This window comes from Salvelinus fontinalis, chromosome 17 (genome assembly GCF_029448725.1).
Source record: "Salvelinus fontinalis isolate EN_2023a chromosome 17, ASM2944872v1, whole genome shotgun sequence".
In the NCBI taxonomy this organism is placed as follows: Eukaryota; Metazoa; Chordata; class Actinopteri; order Salmoniformes; family Salmonidae; genus Salvelinus; species Salvelinus fontinalis.
The window spans coordinates 31,834,609-31,855,997 of record NC_074681.1 but is presented as its reverse complement, the minus strand read 5'-3'; the positions used below and the strand labels follow the sequence as shown (position 1 = coordinate 31,855,997).

The window sequence follows — 21,389 nt, the reverse complement described above, 5'->3', positions numbered from 1 at the left end:
TGTGCGTAAAAGTCGTTGTTGTCTGTTGGTGTCTTTGCATGTTGTTGGTTTTCAATCGGGGAAGAAAGCATGCATCACTTTGCATAAAAGCAACATACAGCGGTTAGCCCCCGTGGAGCGTGTGGTGGTTCTCCTCTCCAGTCTAAATGATGTCACTTTCTAAATAGGCTGTCAGCAGGAATGTAGGTGGCACCCAAACACAGCAGCAGGGAGATTCCCGCAGTAAACCTCACACACACTGTCACCAAGGCGCTCCAGTGAAATAGTCCTGCACTTTACTTGGATAGTCTCTGCTTCTCATTTCACCAGTTATCAACCAGGGGAAGGCATTCCAGGAAGACTGTAGGAGTCTCTTCGTGTGCCTCATGGCTGCGGTACTTGGAAACAGCACCCGAACTATGGGAACTTCAGATTGTGAGCTGAGAAGCCACTTCAAAAGGAGAAAGAGGAGGAGATCGACAAGAAAAGGTCAGTAGACAACTTGTGGTCAAATGACGAGTTGTCACCGTGAGTTAAATGTGGACAGAAGATCACAGAATGTACCCTTCACTGAGATGATAAAGTTTGCCTTGAGGGTTCCTTTGTAAAATAAAATCACAAAGCCTGAAATAAACGCAGGAATACTTTGTCACTGCATCGTTATTGGAAAATATCTTTACTTTATGCTGGAGGTGTAAGGTTTGCCAGTGGTCATAAAATGGAGCCTACATTATTACAAATATGATCATACCACACTGTAAAACCAAGTACCTGTGCAGCACATGCTCAACTCATTTCTACAAGGAGTGAAGTGATATAATTGTTTATTAATTGATCTCCTCATATTGGAGGCAACAGAGAAAATGCAGTGTGTGTTGAATTTTGATTCTCATATTATTGAACTGTAAGTGCCTTTGGTCCTGAATTGATTAGTAAGGATATTATAAAATAGGCTTACTCCAATCAATGGAATGCTTTGACCAATCATTTAAATGGATTTTGATTGTTCTCCCCCTCTATCTCCTGTTATTTAAATTCACTCTCATTATCATGAAAGCCCTGACAATAATTTCTATTGTCCTCTTGGCAACAGGTCAACATTTTAGGATTACAATGCACTGCCATTGTTCTTGACACACTAATCCTCGGAAAATGCTGCAGATTATTTCATGAGGGGCTTTGTATTAAAACCTATGCTTATTCAAAGTGCCTAAACCTTTTCCATTCTACGTATGACATATTGGCCTTTTGCTGCTCAATGTGAGAGCGTATAACCTTACAGTAAATGCATTGCATGTGTCCCAAATGCTAGCCGATTCCCATTAGTGCACTGCGTTTAGTGCAGACTTGGTTTCAAAATAATCAGTGGCCTTCTATTGAGGAAGTTTCCTGTAATGATTTAACTTAAAGGTTATTTTGAATTGATATATTGACAGAAGAGTTGTATATTTCTCTTTGAATGTGGGATGTGGAAAAAATTTGAGTAGGCTATATAAACATTCAAATGATGAGACAAATATATGACCTTGGAACATTTCTTGGATATCATGAACGTTTTCTTTAAAGACAATAATGTTTTGATCATTAACAGAATACATTTGGTAAATTACTGAACATTTTCATGGGAAATGTGTTATTTTCTCATACAGTACCAGTCAAAGGTTCAAGGTTTTTTCTTCATTTTTACTATTTTCTACATTGTAGAATAATAGTCAAGACCTCAAAACTAGGAAATAACACATATTGAATCATGTAGTAACCAAAAAAGTGTTAAACAAATATATTTTAGATTTTAGATTCTTCAAAGTAGCCACCCTTTGCCTTAATGACATCTTTGCACACTCTTGGCATTCTCTCAAACAGCTTCATGAGGAATGCTTTTCCAACAGTCTTGAAGGAGTTCCCACATATGCTGAGCACTTGTTGGCTGCTTTTACTTCACTCCGTCACTCTCCAAATAGCCATTACACAGCCTGGAGGTGTGTTTTGGGTCATTGTCCTGTTGAAAAACAAATGATTGTCCCACTAAGCGCAAACCAGATGGGATGGCATATTGGTGCAGAATGCTGTGGTAGCCATGCTGGTTAAGTGTGCCTTGAATTCTAAATAAATCACAGAGGGTGTCACCAGCAAAGCACCGTCACACCTCCTCCTCCATGCTTCACGGTGGGAACCACACATGCGGAGATTATCTCAAATCAAACTTTATTTGTCACATGCGCAGAATACAAGTGTAAACCTTACCGTGAAATGCTTACCTACAAGCCCTTAACCAACAGTGCAGTTCAAGAAGAGTTAAGAATATATTTACCAAATAAACTAAAGTAAAAAATTGTCAAAAGTAACACAATAACATAAAAATAACGAGGCTATATACAGGGGGTACCGGTACCGAGTCAGTGTGCGGGGGTACAGGTTAGAGGTAATTTGTACATGTACAGTCGTGGCCAAAAGTTTTGAGAATGATTTGAGTCTGCTGCCTCAGTTTGTATGATGGCAATTTGCATATACTACCGGATTGTTATGAAGAGTGATCAGATGAATTGCAATTAATTGCAAAGTCCCTCTTTGCCATGCAAATGAACTGAATCCTCATTAAACATGTCCACTGCATTTCAGCCCTACCACAAAAGGACCAGCTGACATCAGGTCAGTGATTCTCTCGTTAACACAGGTGTGCGTGTTGACGAGGACAAGGCTGGAGTTCACTCTGTCATGCTGATTGAGTTCGAATAACAGACTGGAAGCTTCAAAAGGAAATGCTTGGAATCATTGTTCTTCCTCTGTCAAATATGGTTGGTTACCTGCAAGGAAACACGTTCCGTCATCATTGCTTTGCACAAAATGTGCTTCACAGGCAAGGATATTGCTGCCAGTAAGATTGCACCTAAATCAACTATTTATCAGATCATCAAGAACTTCAAGGAGAGCGGTTCAATTGTTGTGAAGAAGGCTTCAGGGCACCCAAGAAAGTCCAGCAAGTGCCAGTACCGTCTCCTAAAGTTGATTCAGCTGCGGGATCGGGCACTACAAGTACAGAGCTTGCTGAGGAATGGTAGCAGGCCGGTGTGAGTGCATCCTCACGCACAGTGAGGCGAAGACTTTTGGAGGATGGCCTGGTGTCAAGAAGGGCAGCAAAGAAGCCACTTCTCTCCAGGAAAAACATCAGGTACAGACTGATATTCTGCAAAAGGTACAAGGATTGGACTGCTGAGGACTGGGGTAAAGTCATTTTCTCTGATGGATCCCCTTTCAAATTGTTTGGGGCATCCGGAAAAAAGCTTGTCCGGAGAAGACAAGGTGAGCGCTACCATCAGTCCTGTGTCATGCCAACAGTAAAGCGTCCTGAGACAATTCATGTGTGGAGTTGCTTCTCAGCCAAGGGAGTGGGCTCACTCACAATTTTGCCTAAGAACACAGCCATGAACAAAGAATGATACCAACACATCCTCCGAGAGCAACTTCTCCCAACTATCCAGGAACAGTTTGGTGACGAACAATGCCTTTTCCAGCATGATGGAGCACCGTGCCATAAGGCAAAAGTGATAACAAAGTGGCTCGGGGAACAAAACATCAATATTTTGGGTCCATGGCCAGAAAACTCCCCAGACCGTAATCCCATTGAGAACTTGTGGTCAATCCTCAAGAGGCGGGTGGACAAACAAAACCCACAAATTCTGACGAACTCCAAGCATTGATTATGCAAGAATGGGCTGCCATCAGTCAGGATGTGGCCCAGAAGTGAATTGACAAAATGCCAGTGTCTTTAGACAATTCATGTGCAAAGAGTCAATATTGCAGAGGTCTTGAAAAAGAAGGGTCAACACTGCAAATATTGACTCTTTGCATCAACTTCATGTAATTGTCAATAAAAGCTTTTGACACTTTTGAAATGCTAGTAATTATACTTCAGTATTCCATAGTAACATCTGACATAAATATCTAAAGACACTGAGGCAGCAGACTTTGTGAAAATTAATATTTGTGTCATTCTGAAAACTTTTGGCCACGACTGTAGGTAGATGTGAAGTGACTATGGATAGTTAATAAACAGCGAGTAACAGCAGTGTACAAAACAAATGGGGGGGGGGGGGGGGGGTAATGTAATATTCCAGGGGACAGTTGATTAATTGTTTAGCAGTCTTATGGCTTTGTGGTAGAAGCTGTTAAAGGGCCTTTTAGTCCTAGACTTGGCGCTTAGGTATCTCTTTTCGTGCGATAGTAGAGAAAAAAATCTATGACTTGGGTGACTGGAGTCTCTGACAATTTTACGGGCTTTCCTCTGACACCGCCTATTATATAGGTCCTGGATTACAGGAAGCTTGGCCCCAGTGATGTACTGGGCCGTACGCACTATCCTCTGTAGCGCCTTATGGTCAGATGCCGAGCAGTTGCCATACCAGGTGGTGATGCAACCGGTCAGGATGCTCTTGGTGGTGCAGCTGTATACCTGTTTGAGGATCTGGGGACCCATGCCAAATATTTTCAGTCTCCTGAGGGGGAAAGGTTTTGTCATGCCCTCTTCACGACTGTCTTGGTGTGTTTGGACCATGATATGTGGACACCAAGGCGATGTGGAGATGTGTACACCAAGGAACTTGAAACTCTCGACCCGCCCCACTACAGCCCCGTTGATGTTAATGGGGGGGCCTGTTCGGCCCGCCTTTTCCTGTAGTCCACGATCAGCTCCTTTGTCTTGTTCATATTGAGGGAGAGGTTGTTGTCCTGGCACCACACTGCCAGTTCTCTCCCTCCAGGCTGTCTCATCGTTGTCGGTGATCAGTCCTACCACTGTTGTGTCACCAGCAAACTTAATAATGGGGTTGGAGTTGTGTTTGGCCATGCAGTCGTGGATGAACAGGGAGTACAAGAGGGGACTAAGTACACACCCCTGGGGGGCCCCAGTGTTGAGGATCAGCGTGGCAGACGTGTTGTTGTCTACCCTTACCACCTGGGGGCGGCCCGTCAGGAAGTCTAGGATCCAGTTGCAAAGGGAGATGTTTAGTCCCAGGGTACTATGCTTAATGATGAGCTTCGTGGGCACTATGGTGTTGAACGCTGAGCTGTAGTCAGTGAACAGCATTCTCACATAGGTGTTCCTTTTGTTCAAGTGGGAAAGGGCAGTGTGTAGTGCGATTGAGATTGCGTGATCTGTGAATCTGTTGGGGCGGTATGCGATTTGGAGGATGCTGTTGATGTGAGCCATGACCAGCTTTTCAAAGCATTTCATGGCTACCGACGTTAGTGCTACATGGCGGTAATCATTTATGCAGGTTACCTTCACTTCCTTGGGCACAGGGACTATGGTGGTCTGCTTGAAACGTGTAGGTACTACAGACTCAGTCAGGGAGAAGTTGAAAATGTCAGTGAAGACACTTGCCAGATGGTCCGCGCATGCTTTGAGTACACGTCCTGGTAATCCATCTGGCCCCGCGGTTTTGTCAATATTGACCTGTTTAAAGGTCTTGCTCACATCGGCTACCGGGAGCGTTATCACACTGTCATCCAGAACAGCTGGTGCTCTCATGCATGATTCAGTGTTGCTTGCCTTGAAGCGAGCATAAAAAGGCATTTAGCACTTTGGTAGGCTCACGTCACTGGGCAGCTCGTGTCTGGGATCCCTTTGTAGTACGTAGTATTTTTAGAGCCGGTGTAGTAGGATTCAATCTTAATCCTGTATTGACGCTTTGCTTCGTCTGAGGGCATAGCGGGATTTCTTATAGGCATCAGGATTAGTGTCCCGCTCCTTGAAAGCGGCAGCTCTAGGCTTTAGCTTGATACGGATGTTGCCTGTAATCCATGGCTTCTGGTTGGGATATGTACGTACGATCCCTGTGGGGACGACGTTGTTGATGCACTTATTGATGAAGCCGATGACTGAGGTGGTACACACCTCAATGCCATTGGATGAATCCCGGAACATATTCCAGTCTGTGCTAGCAAAACAGTACTAGCGTATCATCCGCGCCATCTGACCACTTCCGTATTGAGCAAGCCACTGGTACTTCCTGCTTTCAGGTACAACTCTGTGTTTCACAAAGACACGGCCGTTGGAACAAAAAATCTCATCAGGCCAAATTACAGATTTCCACCAGTCATACAGTTGAAGTCGGAAGTTTACATACAGTTAGGTTGGAGTCATTAAAACTAATTTTTCAACCACTCCACAAATTTCTTGTTAACAAACTATAGTTTTGGCAAGTCGGTTAGGACATCTACTTTGAGCATGACACAAGTAATTTTTCCAACAATTGTTTACAGACAGATTATTTCACATTTCCAGTGGGTCAGAAGTTTACATACACTAAGTTGACTGTACCTTTAAACAGCTTGAAAATTCCAGAAAATGACGTCATGGCATTAGAAGCTTCTGAAATGGCTAATTTACATAATTTGAGTCAATTGGAGGTGTACCTGTGGATGTATTTCAAGGCCTACCTTCAAACTCAGTGCCTCTTCACTTATTAACATCATGGGGCAATCAAAAGAAATCAGCCAAGACCTCAGAAAACAAATTGTAGACCTCCACAAGTCTGGTTCATCCTTGGGAGCAATTTGCAAACGCCTGAGGGTACCACGCTCATCTGTACAAACAATAGTACGCAAGTATAAACACCATGGGACCACGCAGCCGTCATTCCGCTCAGGAAGGAGACACGTTCTGTTTCCTAGAGTTGAACGTACTTTGGTGCGAAAAGTGCAAATCAATCCCAGAACAACAGCAAATGACCTTGTGAAGATGCTGGAGGAAACAGGTGCAAAAGTATCTATATCCACAGTAAAACGAGTCCTATATAGACATAACCTGAAAGGCAGCTCAGCAAGGAAGAAGCCACTGCTCCAAAACCGCCATAAAAAAAGCCAGACTACAGTTTGCAACTGCACATGCGGACAAATATCGTACTTTTTGGAGAAATGTTCTCTGGTCTGATGAAAATAGAACTGAAGAACATAGAAAATAGAACAAAAATAGAACTGTTTGGCCATGTAACCATCATTATGTTTGGAGGAAAAAGGGGGACGCTTGCAAGCCGAAGAACATCATCCCAAGTGTGAAGCACGGGGGTGGCAGCATCATGTTGTGGGGGTGCTTTGCTGCAGGAGGGACTGGTGCACTTCACAAAATAGATGGCATCATGAGAAGGAAAATTATGTGGATATATTGAATAAACATCGTCGTAAAGCTTGGTCGCAAATGGCTCTTCCAAATGGACAATGACCCCAAACATACTTCCAAAGTTGTGGCAAAATGGCTTAAGGACAAGAAAGTCAAGGTATTGGAGTGGCCATCACAAAGCCCTGACCTCAATCCTATAGAAACTTTGTGGGCAGAACTGAAAAAGTGTGTGCGAACAAGGAGGCCTACAAACCTGACGCAGTTACACCAGCTCTGTCAGGAGGAATGGACCAAAATTCACCCAACTTATTGTGGGAAGCTTGTGGAAGGCTACCCAAAACGTTTGACCCAAGTTAAACAATTTAAAGGCAATGCTACCAAATACTAATTGAGTGTATGTAAACTTCTGACCCACTGGGAATGTTATGGAAGAAATAAAAGCTGAAATAAATCCTTCTCTCTACTATTATTCTGACATTTCACATTCTTAAAATAAAGTGGCGATCCTATCTGACCTAAGACAGGGAATTTATACCATGATTACATTTTAGGAATTGTGAAAAACTGACTTCAAACGTATTTGGCTAAGGTGTATGTAAACTTCTGACTTCAACTGTATGTCCATTGCTCGTGTTTCTTGGATCAAGCAAGTATCTTCTTCTTATTGGTGTCCTTTAGTAGTGGTTTCTTTGCAGGAATTCGACCATGAAGGCCTGATTCACGCAGTCTCCTCTGAACAGTTAATGTTTAGATGTGTCTGTTACTTGAAATCTGTGAAACATTTATTTGGGCTGCAATCTGAGGCTGGTAACTCAAATGAACTTATCCTCTGCAGCAGAGGTAACTCTGGGTCTTCCTTTCCTGTGGCGGTCCTCATGAGAGACAGTTTCATCATAGTTTTTGATGGTATTTGCGACAGCATTTGAAGAAACTTTCAAAGTTCTTAAAATGTTCCGCCTTGACTGACCTTGATGTCTTAAAGTAATGATGGACTGTCGTTTCTCTTTGCTTATTTGAGCTGTTCTTGCCATAATATGGACTTGGTCTTTTACCAAATAGGGCTATCTTCTGTATACCTCCCCTATCTTGTCACAACACAACTGATTGGCTCAAATGCATTAAGAAGGAAAGAAATTCCAGAAATGAAGCTGGTTGAGAGAATGCCAAGAATGTGCAAAGCTGTCATCAAGGCAAAGAGTGGTTACGTTGAAGAATCTCAAATATAAATTATATTTTTATTTGTTTTAACACCTTTGTGGTTGCTACATGATTCCATATGTGTTTTTTCATAGTTTTGATGTCTTCACTACTATTCTACAATGTAGAAAATAGTACAAATAAAGAATAACCCTGGAATGAGTAGATGTGTCCAAACTTTTGACTGGTGCTTTACCTTGTGCAGAGACTAGGGGACTTTTCAGTAATGTATACTGTAATTGGTTATTTGGGAAAGTTGTGCAATATTGTCCTTTATTCAGGACAGATTAACATGATGAAACAACAGCTGTTGTTGACCATTTCTGTCATCTGTTGTTTTCAACAAAACGTATTATGATGATTTGTATCCATATTTGTTGATTTGATTGTTATTTTATATAAAGTCACATTACAGATGTAGGATCTTAATTTGACATATAATGCAAAATAATCATGCAACAACAGGATTTTAACATTTAGTCCATATTGTTGCTCGATCAGTGGTTAGGCTATTAGCTGGCCAAAATGTAGGCTACATTAAATGTGCAATACTGTTAATATAACCGTGTGTTAGTGTGGGTTTTCAGTAAATGTATGTAAATTACAAAGCTCATCTGCATTTCCAACAGTGCAGGAGAATTATCAGCAGCAAAAGAGTGATCAAATTAAGATCCTACAATTTTACTTCGGCATTATTCACAGATTTGTAGCATGTATAGCGAGTGCCTGAGGTCTAGACAGACAGGAAGAAAAAGGCTTATATTAATGCAGTGTAGAAACGTCAGGTCTGCATTTATCTTTGTTGGTTGTTAAGTTGCATTGAAACCAGACATGACAGCAGTCAACTAGACGGCATTTTTTTGAAGACTGATGGCCAGACCGACAGACTGCCTGATCTGTCTATAAATCAGCATTAGGGAATGTTTTAATCTAATTTAATGCATCAGGGAAACTAGTCAACTTTAAATCCATATTGACACCAATATAATAAAGCTGCAATTATTACAGTCCACTGCACAGCAACACTGTTCAGAGACGATAACTGAAACTGACTATGACTCTTATTGTATTTAATGTTGTAGTATTCATGAACCATAAGCTGTAGTGAAGAAACCCAGAACAATCTCTTCAATGTGTTCAGGGAGTAGATCATTTGACAGAGTGCTGTTGTTTTGCAAAAAGAAAAAAGGTTCAATAAAGCCCTTCTCATTGATTCCACTGAAAAGATGCCATTTGTCAGAAGACTCGCTCTACTACAAGGCAACATAGATTAGAAGAAATATCGTATTTGGTTTGATGAAGAGGCAGACAAGCAGTCAATGGTGCTACTAGTTGAAATGGGGACATTTTCACAGCTGTTGTATCATCGAAGAGCCACAGATTTGTGCCACAGTATGCCATTGTTATTATCCTCACTTGCAATTTATTTCACATTACCATATGTTTTAGGAAATGTTTTCATCATTCAGTTCCAAGTATTTATTGTCAGCTTTGGGTTTAGTTTTTGAACAGCTTTTGTCTGTGTTTATTTGATTTGATGTACTGTATGAGTAATTTGATTAGATGTCTCTGCTAAAGGCTATCACCCAAGCTAAAGGGAGTCAAGTGGAAGGCTTCCACTTTCCTCCACAGTGGACAGGATGTGTGTGATCACAGTGGACAGGATGCGTGTGATCACAGTGGACAGGATGTGTGTGATCACAGTGGACAGGATGCGTGTGATCACAGTGGACAGGATGCGTGTGATCACAGTGGACAGGATGCGTGTGATCACAGTGGACAGGATGCGTGTGATCAGGATGAATTTGGGCTCAGATATCAGATATCTCATTGCTTGACTGGCTCTGAGCCTCTGGTTAAGTGGAGTTTATGAGATATTGTCATCTATAGTTCAAAGATATGACTGCAGATTAGATGGGTGTGCTGATTTTAAGAAGATCCAGGGCCATATGTATGAAGTGTCTCAGAGTAGGACTGCTGATTTGGGATTAGTTTAGCCTTTTAATAAGATTCATGGACAAGGAGGTACCTGATCCTAGATCAGCACTCCTACTCTGAGATACTTAATACAAACGGACCCTGATTTTTCTCTTAAGTACCCACTAAACTGGAAAAACATTTTTCTCTCTCTGAGGTTTTCAAGGTTCATTATGTTCATTGTGTAATGTCTGTTGCATAACAACCTGTTCAAACTGATTTAATAGAGTCCTTTGTTGATGTGTGTGGTAATATGGCTCCTCCTCTCCAAGAATATAATTATGAAGTTCTCTTCCTGTTTATCTGATCACTGCTGATGGGAACAACCTGCTTGTGAACTCCAAACATCACAACTACATGAATAGTTTGTAGTATATTATGTATTAGTTATAAAATGAGTTTGGGAAAAGTGGCATCAAAGGAAGCCCACAGACCTCCCTTTGGCTCCTAACCATGACAGGCTGTTTCCCCCCTGCTATCTTCATTTTATGTCACTTTCTCAGTAGAGATGCAGACTTTTGGCAGACAGGAGCCTAGCCAATTGTGTCAGTTTCATAGTTTCATCCGCGTTACATGGGTGTGCTGGTTTCCTCAGAGAGGAACAGGTAAATTTAGGAGGTTGTCAGATGATTGTTCCATCACCTCTCTCTGGTTCGATAGAGATAAACATCTCAAACTCTCACTACAATTGGAAAAGACCAACTGGATTGAGAAAAACGTTCAAAATTGGTCCAAGTTGTTTTGAACTTTGGTCGGCGCAATGATCACATGCTCGTTTGCATATTTGTTTGCAGGGTTCTTAAGGATTGGACCCTTTTTTTCAATTTTTGCCTAAAACCACAAACCCAAATCTAACTGCCTGTAGCTCAGGACTTGAAGCAAGGATATGCATATTCTTGGTACCATTTGATAGGAAACACTTTGAACTTTGTGGAAATGTGAAACGAATGTAGGAGAATATAACACATTAGATCTGGTAAAAGATCATCCAAATCAAAAAACATTTTCATTCTTTTTTCATCATCTTTGCAATGCAAGAGAAAGGCCATACATTAACATAGGATCCTAGGTGCAATTTAGATTTTGTCCACAAGATGACAGCAGTGTGTGTGCAAAGTTTCAGACTGATCCAGAGAACAATTACCTCACTACACAATATTTTGAGCCAGAGACAGCAGTGGGGTCAAACTGTAGAACCCAGTTCCTACATTTGAATATAGAAATGTATTTTATCAAACAAAACTATGCTACATTTTATCTCTGGGAACCTCAGGATGACAAATCAGAGCAAGATTACTGAATATAAGTACATTATTTACCTTCAGAGGTGAATGAATCAAACCAGTTGTTGTGATAAAAGTGTTTTGTTGTTGTGCACTATCCTCAAACAATAGCATGATATATTTTTTCTTCTGTATTAGCTACTGGAAATTGAACACTGCCGTTAGATTAACAAGAATTTAAGCTTTCTGCCCATATAAGACATGACTATTATCGTATATTGAGCAACAACCGTCCCGGTTTAGGGACACTGATCCGGTAAAGGTTAGCGTGTTAAAGTCGGCGCTCTCCTATTTTCAAACCCTAGCACCTGGATTTGTCATTTACCGGTCTTATATGAGCTCGCTTGCGCTGAGGTGGAAGGGGTGGCAATATCGGAGGTGTTCTTCCTTAAAATCGTTCGCCAAAGTGACAATTTCAGGCAGCGCTGATGCGGATATTTAAGACCATGGTAGCGAGGTTGGTTATGGAATAGATTTTGACAGGGGAAGGGCAGCCTATACAGCCTTGATGCACAGTGCCCATATGCAAAAATATCAGGTTTGGGAGAATCCCCTTTTTATTTATGTAGACTATTGTACATTATTTTAGCCAGCTCCTGTTATTATTTTGGATGTGCGTAAAATGCCCGTCATGGAATAAGAGATGAGATGATCCAGTGGCACTCGTATTTAGGAACATTTACATAATTGTTTGCTTTTTTCTCTGTTTAGTTTGATTAAAAAACAAGCCCTTATAGGCTACCCTTACCCTACTATAATGAAAGCTGGTTCAACAGCAATGCGTCTGTTGTGTCTTTCTTATCCTGACCATGCATTAGCCAAGTAGCCTATCCATTACAGGTTTCTAAATGGTCACTCATGCTTTTGCATTTTTCAGAATTCACGTCAGCCTACCTGCAGTGCATAGGCTACTCCATTCAGCTGGTATCGTGCACCTCCAAACATATACAAATGATTCAGTCCTATAACGCCATATCAACGATATGTGCCTCACACAAACAGCACAGGAGCAGGAGCCTAGTTTTTTTATTTGAGGATAATTGCCATGCGTAAATGGGCCTATACTCCTTGAAGCTATGTACAACAATATTGACTTCAACACTCTAAACATATTGAGCACTGGATGTGTTTTTTTTAACTGCTGCTATTACTCATTACTGTAGCCTATGCTATTTAATAAACTGTATCAATCCACAATGGACTAGGAAGAGAATTGTGCCCCCAGCCGAATTGGAGAAAACAATGAAAAAACCCTCAATAACCTACAGAACTTAAGATAACTGCATGCAGTATTAAGCCATGAAACGTGCTGATTGGACAGTGAGGGCCCTCCTCACATGTATAATTTATGTATTAATCAAAGCCCAGCCCTTTTGCTCCACCAACTGCTATTGCACTCATAATTCCCACAGTGAAAATAGCAAAAATATTTTGGGCACACTCCTGGACCTTTAGCCCTACTGCCAGCGCTATTTTCTGTGAAGTGCACAGCTCAAAATGGAAAGTCTAACGCCATCTTTGCAACACTGTGGATATTTACCCCTTGGTGAACAGAATACACTGGTGGTGTTAGTAGTGACTGTTTTTCACCCACCAGGCCCTTTTGTCCACCATCCCCTCTTCATCCCCTATGTGACCTGATCAAAGGTAGTGCACTGTATAGGGAACAGGGTATCATTTGGGATGCATCATAGTTTATTTCTCGCCTCATTTCCCCTTCCCCCAGCCAGACTCCAACCTGGCCCTGCTGAATTATGACCAATTTGTTACCATTAAATGTGAGACGCTTATTTAATCCACTAAATGGATTGAATTGTGGAAATTGAATGTATGTATATTGAAACAATGTTTGCCTCATCAAACTCATTTTGCAAAGATGATAACAATGCAAATATGCACATTTTAAACTGGAGAAATATTTGTGGTCTTGATGTTTGTGCAAAATAAAGTCATGTGTCTGTCTGTACAGTGCATTCGGAAAGTATTCAGACCCCTTGACATTTTCCACATTTTGCTACGTTACAGCCCTATTCTAAAATGGATTAAATAAAAATATTTCCTCATCAATCTATACACAATTCCCCGTAATGAAAAAGTGAAAACAGTTTTTTAGAAAAGTTGACTAATTCATTAAAAATAAAAAACAGAAATACCTTATTTACATGAGTATTCAGACCCTTTGCTATGAGACTCAAAATTCCTGTTCCATTGACCATCCTTGAGATGTTTCTACAACATGATTGGAGTCCACCTGTGGTAAATTCAATTGATTGGACATGATTTGGAAAGTCACACACCTGTCTATATAAGGTCCCACAAGAGCAAAAATCAAGCCATGAGGTCGAATGAATTGTCTGTAGAGCTCCGAGACAGGATTGTGTCAAGGCACATATCCGGGGAAGTGTAGCAAAGACGGAAGCCACTCCTTAGTAAAAGGCACATGACAGCCCGCTCTGAGTTTTCCAAAAGCCACCTAAAGGACTCTCAGACCATGAGAAACAAGATTCTCTGGTCTGATGAAACCAAGATTGAACTCTTTGGCCTGAATGTCAAGCGCCACTTCTGGAGGAAACATGGCACCATCCCGATGGTGAAGCATGGTGGTGGCAGCACCAGACTGAGGTGAAGGTTCACCTTCCAACTGGACAACGACCCTAAGCACACAGCCAAGACAACGCAGGAGTGGCTTTGGGACAAGTTTCTAAATGTTCTGGAGGGGCCCAGCCAGAGCCCAGACTTGAACCCGATCGAACATCTCTGGAGAGACCTGAAAATAGCTGTGCGGCGACACACCCATCCAACTTGACAGAGCTTGAGAGGATCTGCAGAAAAGATATGGAGAAACTCCCCAAATACAGGTATGCCAAGCTTGTAGCATCATACCCAGTAAGACTCAAGGCTGTAATCGCTGCCAAAGGTGCTTCAACAAAGTACTGAGTAAAGGTTCTGAATACTTATGTAATTGTGATATTTCAGTTTTTTTTAATGCATTGGCAAAATTTCTAAAACCTGTTTTTGCTTTGTCATTATGGGTTATTGTGTGTTGATTGATGAGGAAAAAATACAATTTCATGTCTTAGAATAAGGCTGTAACCTAACAAATTGTGGTAAAGGTCAAGGGGTCTGAATACTTATCCGAATGCACTGTATGTCTTTGATGTCATGACTGGTACCCATTTTGAAGTCACCAATGACATATCAAAACATGTAAATTAACAATTATTTTTTTCACTGATATTGATTACTTTACGACAACGTACATTTTTCATATCATGAGAAAGTAGTCCAATGTTTTCCTGGAAAAATCATTTTGGAAAAGCTCAATGGATTTATTCTGGTCAGCCTGTTAGCTCAAACAATGCATTTAGCCAAAAGGTGGAGTTTCCACTTTGAGATTAAATGAGGTATGGTACTTGCTCAACCTCTGAAAATAGGTCCAGGAGGTATCCTTATCTCCCCAGCAGAACTGGCAATCAGGGACTGGCAGAGATTAGTCAACCAATCACTCAGCCACAAAACGTGTGCATCCCAAATGGCACCAGATTCCCATTATAGTGTACTAATTTTGACCAGGGCCCATAAAGTAGTGCACTAAATAGGCAGTATGGTGCCATTTGGGATGTTACCATGGCTTTCCTACTCTCAATGTGCCTGAACAATGAGAATCGTTCGGCTTCCCACATTGTAATATTAAGACAACCAGAAGGTATAGATGTCTACAGGTTCAAGAAAACAACTCTTTCAATTATTTGTATTGTTTGTAAGAAGTGAGGCAGAAAAGGGATAAAACACCCTGTGTACATATTTATCTGTACTTCTACTACTTGTCAAACTAGCAATGAAGTAGGCAATGATAGGAAAGTGCTTTCATAGTGTGGGTAGTAGCCTACTGTGCATAACATAAGACAGTGATGCAATCATAAACTATTACAGTCACCAGTACTATAGAGGGTTTTCCCTAAGACAGCAGGTAGCTTAGAGGTTTCCGTTTGGAAAAATCTGTTGATGTTTATTTTTTTTTACCAGGTAAGTTGATTGAGAATACATTCTCATTTACAGCAATGACCTGGGGAATAGTTACAGGGGAGAGGAGGGGGATGAATGAGCCAATTGTAAGCTGAGGATGATTAGGTGACCGTGGTGGTATGAGGGACAGCTTGGGAATTTAGCCAGGACACCAGGGTTAACACCCCTTCTCTTACAATAAGTGCCATGGGATCTTTAATGACCTCACAGGACACCTGTTTAACATCCCATATGAAAGACAGCACACTACACAGGGGAATGTCCCCAATCACTGCTCTGGGGAATTGGGATATTTTTTTCAGACCTGAGTGCCTCCTACTGGCCTTCCAACACCACTTCCAGCAGCTTCTGGTCTCTCATCCAGCGACTGACCAAGACCAACCCTACTTAGCTTCAGAAGCAAGTCAGCAGTGGGATGCCGGGTGGTATGCTGCTGGCATACCTTTAACTAGGGCACTTAACCCTAGTTTGCTCCAGTGGTGCCGTACTACTATGGCTGAAACTGTAAAACAACACATTTAACTGAACCTATCCGGTGTATGTGACAATAAAAGAGAAATATTTTATTTTTAAACAGAAATTGATTTTATAAAATACTTTATTTTTGGACTATTGTCCATTATTCATCCAGGGTCCTATCCTCAGGGGGTTCCCTGTAGTCCCACAGTGACGTTTAACACATTACTGGTGCAGCACTGTGTAATGTGCTTGGGTTTTGGCCCCTGAACCCAGAGACACCAATTTCACTGAGATGTATCTGCTGCCTCACCCCCACCGAGCAGCACTGGGAGTCTGGAGATGTGTCCCAAGTGGCACCCTATTCCCTATGTAGTGTACTAGTAGTAAAATATATAGGGTGCCATTTGTAACTTCACCATGCTTAAAGGGATATTAAATGTCAGCTTTTAATTTTTTACTCATCTACCAGTAGGTGCCCCTCTTTGCGAGGCATTGGAAATCCTCCCAGGTCTTTGTGGCTGAATCTGTGTTTGAAATTCACTGCTCGACTGAGGAACCTTACAGATAATTGTATGTGTGGGGTACAGAGATGAGATAGTCATTCGAGAATGTTAAACACTATTATTTCACACCGAGTGCGTTCATGCAACTTATTATGTGAATTGTTATTATGTGAATTGTTATTATGTGAATTGTTAAGGACATTTTTACTCGTTAACTTATTTAGGCTTGCCAATGCAAAGGGGTTGAACATAAGACATTTCAGCTTTTCATTTTTAATGAATTCTAAACATTTCTAAAAACATAATTCCACTTCGACGTTATGGGGTATTGTGTGTAGGCCAGGAGCACAAAATCTAAATTTGATCCATTTTAAATTCAGGCTGTAACACAACAAAATGTGGAAAAAGTCAAGGGGTGTGAATACTTTCTGAAAGCACTGTACTTTACTGTGACTTTACACTTTGCAGTTCCCTTGGATATTTGAGTATATAAAATGCAGAAAGAATGAGATGGGAACCAAACGATGTAATTATAAGGCTTTTAAACTGGAGCGGCACGGGAAGCTCTTTCCTGCTCTTCCCTGGCCCGCATTCTTCCAGCTAATGGTGTAATTTACTCTGGAAATGAAAACAAATAACTGTATTTTGTCACGCATCTGCTTTTTTAAATTTGATTATTATTATATTTTTTAGGGGGTAGATTAGCTTTAATATTGCAGATAGATTGAGGGTTCTAACAATGTAATTGTCTGCATCATTTTCAATCCCCCGTATATTTAAAAATATCTTTATTATTTTCCCCTAACCCTACCACCCCTCCGTAGCTGCTTAGCTAGATTTAATATCTGTCTCTTTCTCTGAACTCCATAAGAATTAACTGACTTGATAGAAGAGAATGCTTACTCATAAAAAGCCTCAGTTGATCAGTTTGAAAGCCTAAGATGCTAGATAGAACACTTGTGTATCTGAGGGTTAGTATTGAAGACTTGACAAGCAGGAACATTACAAGCCGACAGTTGCCTAGGTATTTAGTTCATCCCCATTCTGGGTGGATTACATGTGCATTAGCAAGATGTTCATTAGAATGTGCCTTCAGCTTTAATTCAGGTTAATCTGACTATACCCTCACAGGAAACAAGGACTGAACTGTATAAGCTTTCTGTAAGAGTTTAAGCTTAATGCTGTTAAATACAGTCGAGTGAATGCAATGCAAATACAGACATATTTCAAATAAAACATTTCCTTTCTGCGTACTACAATACCTCTAAAGACACTGTATTCTGGGAGGTAAATAACGTCTCTCACCATCTTGAAGTAGAGACATATCAGTTGATAATTGCAGCTTTCCTCCACCTGTCAAATACCACTACCTCAGATATCTCGAGACAGGATCCCCTATTACAGTGAGTCAGTCCCCTAGTTATAGTTAACTATTAGACTGAGTTGACATACTTTCTCTCTCCCATGCATTGCCTTCTCAACCTATTGAAATGTCACTATTTGCTCTTATTGTAGTGCACTGTTGACACTTTTTATCGTTTAATATCACACAATCACAGCTACCCCAAACCCAAGCCCATGGAGAATCACATGATGTACATTACATGCTAAGGTTCAAATCTGATATCACGTCATCATATTCCAGTGTGACTCTTTTAAAACTCCAGAGGCAAATTGGTTAATTCCGTCATTGTTAATGAAGCATGTTTAATAGAATAATGAAATTAGGCATGGCAAGGAAAGTGAAAAGCACCCGCTTCCCATCCAATGTGTGAGGCCTGACAGCTATGCATAATCTCATTTGCTAAGCATAATTAATAAAAAGTGGTGTGATTTTTCTCTAATGCGTACTGTCTTTCTTCAAGTGCAAGAGCAATGCTGAACAACTTGGATAGTTTCTAGCTGATGGTAGTGACAATAGGCAATGCTATTCCTCTAGATCAGAAGCAGTTCAAATCATTTGAGAACATTCGGATTCATTATTATCATACAGATCAGTATATTACATGCACACTGTATATAATACATACATACAATGTATGCACAGTGGACCACGGTAACTGGCTAATGGTCCTCTTCTTTTTTACCGCCTTCTGGTTTAAGTGCAATGGAAGCATGAAAGTTAATTACTTTGAATTATTGGTCACTAAGGTGACTTGCAATTGCCATCAGCATGTTATTCTTCCTTCTATCTGGTAAAAATAACACATCTGCTCAAAAGAAGTGTGAACTGATTGACAGCTCTTTGTCTATTAGCAGAAAATCATTGATAAAACAAAAGAACAAACTGCCTGGCTGTCCATACAATCTGTAAACAACTAGGAGACAACTAGGTTACATAGAACTAGTCAGATTGGCAGATTTTTTTTAATGGATTCCATTAAAAGGATGCCACCCCTGTGTGGAATATTCTGGTCTTATCTGCCACACCTTTCAATTACTCCAGTTTTCTAAGCATTCCCTCTGTGTTTGTTTTCTCTCCATCCCTTCAGCCAGCAGAAATCTAATCGACTTTCAGCTTTAGTCATCAGATTTGCATTGTTACCATGAAAGTGTTTACTTCAGTCCATTTTTGGGCTCGGAATATATAGAGTTGAATATAAATAATATACAGTACAGGTATTTTATACACTGAATAAAAATATAACCCCAACATGCAACAATTTCAAAGATGTTACAGTTCTGAAGTTACAGTTCATGTAAGGAAATCAGTCAATTTAAATAAATTCAAGAGGCCCTAATCTATGGATTTCATGACTGGGAGTGCAGATACAGTGCATTCAGAAAGTATTCAGACCCCTGGACTTTTTCCACATTTTGTTACATTACAGCCTTATTATAAAATTGATTAAATAGCCTTTTTTTCCCTCAGCAATCTACACTCAATACCCCATAATGACAAAGCAAAAACAGGTTTTAATTTTTTTTTGCAAATGTATATAAAACAAAAACTGAAATATCACATTTATATAAGTATTCAGACCCTTTACTCAGTACTTTGTTGAAGCATATTTGGCAGCAATTACAGCCTCAAGTCTTCTTCGGTATGACGCTACAAGTACAAGCTTGTACTTTGCACCATTCATCTTTCCCTCGATCGTGACTAGTCACCCAGTCCCTCCTGCTGAAAAACGTCCCCACAGCATGATGCTGCCACCACGATGTTCATCGTTAGAATGATTCCAGGTTTCCTCCAGACGTGACGCTTGGCATGGGTTAACACATTGCCACAGGATCCCCAGAGAGAGATGTTTTTAAAAATAGATAGTTAGAGTTAGACAAACTTACATTTCTTGGGAGGGACATATACAGGATGCTACCCTAAACAACATAACCTTCACTCCAAATCAAAACTCCAAACCTACAACCTGATTTTGGATGGAATTACTTGGAATGCTTCCTACATTCAAGGATTATTATTCCCAAACTATACATCAAATGCTCTGGCAAACAAGCAGAGACCTGAAATCCATCCAATCTGGAGTTGAGTGAGTAATGCTTAGTCTGAAGCATTTTTGTACTTTCAAAAGCCAAGAAGAAAAAATACATTACAATTATATATTTTACTTAATAAGGACTGAATGCTCAGGCTACCAAGCTATGCTAGGACAAAGAGATACAACTTCAATTAGCACTGACGTGTGAAACGAGAGGTGTCGAAGCCTTTGAGCCCAACAAATGGCAGGCTACCCCACCAAGATCAAGAGACCTTGAAGCCCCCTCCTGCTGTTCAAAGACCATCCACTGGCATTTTCTACAAGAAATCTGCCTCCAGAAATAAAGCTTCTCCCAAGTGGGTGTGACACCTACTCCCATTGCCTGCTGCACTGCTGCTTGGATTCCACCTGGAGATCTGTTCACCGTCTGCCCTTGGCAGTCTCCCCCTGTCTGGTTGGCCAGTCTCCCCCTGTCTGGTTGGCTGTCAGTGTTTTGAATACTGATGTTAACCTATCTGGTTATAACCTTTTCCAGCAAGACAGATCTTCCAAAGGTGGGGGAGTGGCAGTCTTTAACAAGGATCACCTTCAGTGCTCAGTTGTCTCCACCAAGTCTGTCCACAAACAATTTGATTTGCTGATTTTAAGTATTAAACTTTCAAATAGCTCTTTGTTGACTGTTGCTGGGTGCTATCGTCCTCCATCAGCACCGGCCTGTACCCTACCTGCTCTAAGCTCTCTCCTGGCCCCTTACACCAAGTCTGAATTTGTCCTGCTAGGTGACCTAAACTGGAACATGCTTAAACCACCAGACCAGGTCCTAAAGCAATGGGACTCCCTAAATCTTTCTCAGATTATTACCAATCCCACAAGGTATGACTCCAAACACACAGAAAAGGCTACTCTTCTTGATGTTATCCTCACAAATAAGCCTAATAGCGATCAGTCTGGTGTTTTCTGTAATGACCTTAGTGATCACTGTTTTACAGCCTGTGTTCGAAATGGCTGCTCAGTGAAACGACCTGTCCTGATTTGTCATAGACACTTGCTAAAAAACTTTAATGAGCAAGCCTTCCTTCATGACCTGGCCTCTGTAAATTGGTATAGAATCAGCTTGATCCCCTCTGTCGAAGACGCTTGGACCTTCTTTTTAATATTTTCAGTGGTATTGTTAACAAATGCCCCCATATACATTTACATTACATTTAAGTAATTTAGCAGACGCTCTTATCCAGAGCGACTTACAAATTGGTGCATTCACCTAATGACATCCAGTGGAACAGCCACTTTACAATAGTGCATCTAGATCTTTTAAGGGGGGGGGGGGGGGGGGGGGGCAGAAGGATTGCTTTATCCTATCCTATATAGACAACAAGAATTAAAAACAGGTTCAGCCCCTGGTTCGACCGTG

The 21,389-nt window shown here is 40.9% G+C and overlaps 1 protein-coding gene across 1 annotated transcript in view; it reads left to right on the top strand.

Moving 5' to 3' along the window:
• Positions 1-228: 228 nt before the first annotated feature.
• The window catches only part of LOC129814167 (double-stranded RNA-specific editase B2-like), a 34,864-nt gene continuing 13,703 nt past the window's right edge, over positions 229-21,389 (top strand). Inside the window, exon 1 of the mRNA XM_055867046.1 lies at positions 229-468. Coding sequence (XP_055723021.1) covers positions 366-468 — 103 coding nt within the window. The 5' untranslated portion in view covers positions 229-365. The remainder of the gene's footprint in view (positions 469-21,389) is intronic.